Source organism: Scardinius erythrophthalmus (genome assembly GCF_964197995.2).
Source record: "Scardinius erythrophthalmus genome assembly, chromosome: 8".
In the NCBI taxonomy this organism is placed as follows: Eukaryota; Metazoa; Chordata; class Actinopteri; order Cypriniformes; family Leuciscidae; genus Scardinius; species Scardinius erythrophthalmus.
This window is the reverse complement of record NC_138228.1, coordinates 26,920,547-26,926,258: the sequence shown is the minus strand read 5'-3', so window position 1 is coordinate 26,926,258 and position 5,712 is coordinate 26,920,547. Positions and strand designations below refer to the sequence as shown.

At 35.5% G+C, this 5,712-nt stretch overlaps 1 protein-coding gene across 1 annotated transcript; it reads right to left on the bottom strand.

Moving 5' to 3' along the window:
• Positions 1-282: 282 nt before the first annotated feature.
• Positions 283-4,045, bottom strand: LOC308694921 (extracellular calcium-sensing receptor-like; the record flags this gene model as incomplete). Its single annotated transcript, XM_081372733.1, has 6 exons — positions 283-1,196; positions 1,350-1,473; positions 2,070-2,297; positions 2,444-3,199; positions 3,287-3,575; positions 3,837-4,045. The coding sequence occupies 6 exons, from the start codon at positions 4,043-4,045 to the stop codon at positions 283-285; spliced, it is 2,520 nt and encodes an 839-aa protein (XP_081228859.1).
• Between the last annotated feature and the right edge of the window lie 1,667 nt (positions 4,046-5,712).

Here is a 5,712-nt window from a genome sequence, read left to right as displayed (position 1 = left end):
TAATTCAATTAAGTAAACATAAATTAATTTTACAGTGCAGTATAACCTCAGAATGGATTATTATTATTATTTTACATTTTGCATATATTAAAGGTACTATTTTTGATATAACTTATACCACTGCATTATATTTTGTTTAATATAAAAGTCTGTTTTTATCAGTTTATAAGCAAATCTTTTTTCATGAATTTACTAAATCTTTTGTCTTTAAATAAATAATAAAAACATAAAAGAAAAAAACACCAACATGTTGCAATATTAATATAGACATAATTTTATTTGTCAGTAGGACTTAGATGTTGTTTTTCCCATCAGATGTTTCTTTGTATTTTGCTCAGGCTTATACAAAATGATATAACATTTAGGTGCAAATATGCAGAATAGTAAACCAAAGCTTGAGGCTAAAATGGCAAATATCTCCACAGCTACAGTGAATTTTCCAGGAGAACTGACATAAGCTGGGATAAATGTGATCCATACAGCACAGAATATGAGCATACTGAATGTGATGAATTTGGCTTCATTGAAGTTATCAGGCAGCGTGCGAGCCAGAAAAGCCAAAATGAAACACAAGACACCAAGTAGGCCAAAATAACCCAGAATAGCCCAGAAACTTATAGTAGAGCCCAGACTGCACTCAAGAATGATCTTTTCCTTGTAATGTTTCATATTTTTGTAGGGAAATGGAGGAGATATTGTTAGCCAAAGCACACAGATAAGAAACTGTATAAGTGTAAAGGCAAGAACACTGAGTCGTTGGTGTGAAGGCCCAAACCATTTCATGACATTACTTCCTGGAAGTGTGGCCTTGAAGGCCATTAATACCACTATTGTTTTCCCCAGAACACAGGAGATACAGAGGACAAAAGTGATCCCAAACGCTGTGTGACGCAACATACAGGACCACTCAGTGGGCCGACCAATGAAAGTAAGTGAACAGAGAAAACACAGAGTCAATGAGAAGAGCAGCAGGAAACTAATCTCTGAATTGTTGGCTTTTACTATGGGGGTGTCCTTCTTGCTGTAAAACAGGATGGCCACCAGCACAGTTAATCCTGCTCCGAACAGTGAGAAAAAGACTAGCACTATACCCATAACTTCTGTGAATGACAGAAACTCTATAGCCTTTAACACACATTTATTTTTCTCAGCATTAGACCAGTATTCCCCTGGACACTGCTTGCAGTTATTTGAATCTGGAAAGGAAGTTGTGATCACTATAGTTAGGGGGAAATGTTTTCATTTATGAACTCCTTTGACAAGATCCTGCATCCTGAACAGCAAAATAAGAACACAAAAAGAGCAACTAAATAATTTTCTATGAAACTGTGAGATGGGCTGAATATTACCTGTCTCATTACTGATTTCTCCTTCTGCACATGGAATACAGTCATAACAGCAGACAGGTCTTCCTTTCTGTGCAGCCTTCCTAGTGCCTGGAGGACAGCTCTCACTGCACACAGACCTTGGCTTCTACATAGAAAATACATTATACATAGTTTTACAATAAGGTTTCATTAGTAAGCATAAGTTAATGTATTAACGAACATGAACTAACAATGAACAAAACATTTGTTACAGTATTTATTAGTCTTTGTTAATGTTAGTTAATAAAAATACAGTCGTTCACAGTGCATTACCTAATTTTATTTTTAAAGATTTTAATAATGTTGAAATTAACATTCATTTTCATTAATAAATGCTGTATAATCTTGTTCATAATTCATGTTATCTAAAGTAGTTAACCAATGTTAACTAGTGAAACTGTATTGTAAAGTGTTACCTATAGTTATTTATACTGACTCTGAAAAAAAAAGAACATTAATTTGTCAATATTATGGAGCACAGAATCTTGCATGGTTAAAGCATAACATGAAGCCAATGGAATATTTGTTATACTGTTGTGCTCTAAATTTTAAATAGGTGCAGAGCTTGAAGTATCTTTGTAGTACTATGAAGAAGTATCTTTTGTCTTTCATAAAGGACAAGTATTTATTTATTTAAAAAAATTGATATTACATTTACTGTAAATTAAACACACCCTGTAGTACAAACAGATTGCCATTTACCTCCAGATGTCCTCCAGCCCAAATAATATTTTTAGTGTTAAGCATAAAGCTCTGGTCAGGGGGAAGTGAGGCATCAAAGTAACCCACTGGTTTAAACTGGAATGATTCATCTGAGTCCTGCTGCCAGTTCACAACTTCATAATGGGCTACTGCACCACCAGTGCTGTCAAACCACACATGATCTCCAAACTTTACGGTAAAATTTACTTTTTTTAGAGCTTCAACCACCTATTGAAAAAGACAGTTTTGGTACATTATTTTTGAGGCATAGGCTATTAACACTTCTCTCTCTTTCTTTCTTTCTTTCTTTCTTTCTTTCTTTCTTTCTTTCTTTCTTTCTTTCTTTTTTTTTTTTTTTTTTTTTTTTTTTTTACCTGTTTTGGTTGTATTGTCAGACCTTTCTCACACCCTTCTTGTTCTTTGCACTTCAATAAACTGTGTAGAGAATAAGCCACAGCATAAACTGCTTTGTAGACGTTGCTTGCATATCTTTGTTCAGGCACATCTTCATTGTTTTGTTTTAGTGTAAGTAGATCTTGATATCTGCTGCACCTTAATGCATATTGAGAAGAATTCCCCTCAATATGTGAGCATGGAAAAGCTGTGTCCCAGAATGCCTTAATAACATAATCTGAAAACTCGTCAATTTTGATATATCTAAAAGCAAACCCCAGTGACCCTCCCATCACATGAAAACTCTTTGGAGTGATCAAACTCTTTGCAGTTATCCATCCCTCCCCTCCAATCAATTGAAAGCCTGTAATATTCTGAATATTTAGCTGATCAATAAGTAAGCCCATTTCAATAAGTGAAACAAATGCAACAATCACTTTTGCTGTGCTTTTTTTAATTGTGTCGACCACTTTTTTGAGTTTTTCAATTTCTGTTCGGTAGAATTTCACAGAGTACTCCACACAAATCCCCTCTTTCTGAGCTGTATTCAGAAATATGGCCATAACATTGTTTCCATAGTCATTGTCACTGTTCACAGCTCCCACCCAAGACCAGCCTAATTGCTTGACTATGTATGCAAGTGCTCTGCCTTGGTGGTAATCACTAGCAATAGTTCTGAAGAATGAGGGGTAATCTTTCCTATTACTGAGGCATTCGCATGAGGCTGAGTGACTTATCTAGAAAAATAAACAAAGAACAAACAAACATTGAAACAGTCATCAGTGTGGTGATTTTGTAAAATGTCTGGTGTCACTTCTCCTTACCACTGGAATTTTAAAAGGTCCTGTAGTTCTGGACAGAATCACTGTGGCAGAAGACTCCGTTTCTCCAATGATAGCATGTATAGGAGACTGTCCATTGCATCTATACTCAGCAGAAAACTCTGGCCCATTCATCAGCCCCATAGTTGCACTCATAGCAGACAGTCTTGAACCACAGGTATCATAAATCCGATAGCCAATAGAAACATTTGGGAGCAAACTTTCACTTCTGTTAATCTCTTCAATTGCAAAAATCATAATTTGAGCCATCCTGAAATCTCTTAAATTCACACTGTGAAAACATTAAACTATAATGATCAACTAACAATTAATAAAAATAAAAAGTTAGAAAAGTGAACAATATTTTTTGCTTTCAGTTTAAAAAAAAAAAAAAAATTCAGATACTCATGTTTGAAATATCATAACATTTCAGATATTATAATAGTTTGCTGTTATACAATACATTTATAAATATAATGCATTTAAGATTTCATTTAAAATATCTGTTTGTTTTAAAAACATTATCTGACATAATGCGTCTAATGTAACAAACCTGGAGCATGACAGAAGCTGAGGTTTTCGTGTAAACTGAAATGATGGTAAAGTTTCTTTACTGCGTATTGCAAAAAGTGCACCAATGGTTATGTCTCCGTTCTTGGAAAGCAGCGGGGACTTAGGTTCTCCTATCATTCGGCAAAGAGTGTTTCCCGCCTTGGTATGAAGTTGATGGACAACCAGGAATATGTAAAGAAAGAGAAGCATTCTAACCATTGAGCTCAGCTGTGGCTGCCAAATGCAAATTACTTGACAGTATTTGCACTTTTATAGACATAATTAGTTTGGATGAATGATTAAGAATGTAGCCAATGACCTCACAGGGTAGGGCATGAGTCACGTCTTGCATGTTGTTTTAGAATTTTTTTTTAATATATACAGTCACACTCAGTGCCGCTGCTAGCCATTTTGGTGCCCTAAGCATAATTCCTTTATGATGCCCCCCACCCCGACCCCGAGAAAAAAAAAACGTTTGTTTTTGCCAGTTAAACTTTTTATTACCAAACATATAACTCAGTACCAATAATAACACAATAGCAGCATCACAGTATAAAACTTAAGAACACTAAAAAGAGAAAGTAATATCTTCACAGTGTCGCTTTGTAAACATATGTGAGAATAGCCAACACACACATTTGAAAGTGCAAACTTTTCTTCAGTAAACAGAATAGCAAAATAAAAAATTCTCAAAATAATCCAAACATGTTTTTCCCAAATTCAGTGTCACTTTGAATAAATTACATTTATTAGACAAAATATTCAAACAAAGAATCTCATACCGGAAAAAAACAACAAAAAAAAACATTTAAAACTGAAAGCATGGCAGCCAAGGAGTTCTCCCCCTTTATTCCATATTTATCAACTATTTGATAAATCTAATCTAATATAATATAAAAGCATAATAGAATGAGGTGCAATAATGCACACAATTCAACAGTAATGTTTGCTTTATATCATTCATAATGACATTGTATATTTTTTATATATATATTTAACAGGAATTGTTAGCCTACCATGTGCACTGCACTGACTGCTAACGTTAACTGTTACTGAGAAAGTATTAACCACCGTCACGTCAAAATAAACCATAAACTACTGCTCAATGTCTAAAGAAAGATAGTAACAGCTAGCTGGCGTCAGTTATTGTAAAATAGGTAATGTTTAACAGTAAAATCTCAATTTAGCTTGAACCGAAGTTAGAAGTTATAACATAGTTTGCTAACATTAATGTCAGCAAGTTCGAGGCGCATTACGATTAGCAGCAGCACATGCAGCACATTTCCCGTATTTAAGAATGATTAAACATGGACTTACCTGCAAGTGATGCACGGGCATCATCTCGCAGTTTCTATTTCTTTCTTTTCTCAGATCCTGCTGTCCTTTAGGGGCCATTTCCAAAAAAGTTGCCTACAGTCTGTCTGTCAAACTTAGTCAGGCGCCCGCGCAAACGCGTCCTTCGCATTCGCAAAGGCGCCCGAGCGAACAACCGGCACGGACCATCAAACGGGGGGCGGTGGGGGCGGTACTTTCTAGACTAGAGCAATTCAATTATCTTGTTCCCCCTTTTTTGTTACATATACATGGCTAAAATGTGCCTAATAATATTTCTATAGGCTAATGAAATAATATCAGCATTATAATTGTTTTTTTCACTAGGCTATTTTTGGTGCCCCCTCAGCACTTGGTGCCCTACGCACAGCGCGTGATGCGCGTGGTGGGAGCGGCGGCGCTGGTCACACTTGGTTGCTTGAAAGTATACTTTTGCAGTAGAGTAAATATTTATGTTACTGCATTGAACTTTTCTGTGTTTTCAAGAAGGCCCTGCAGCTTAAGTAAGGTTTTATTAAAGCAACATAACAGGAAGCACATACTCA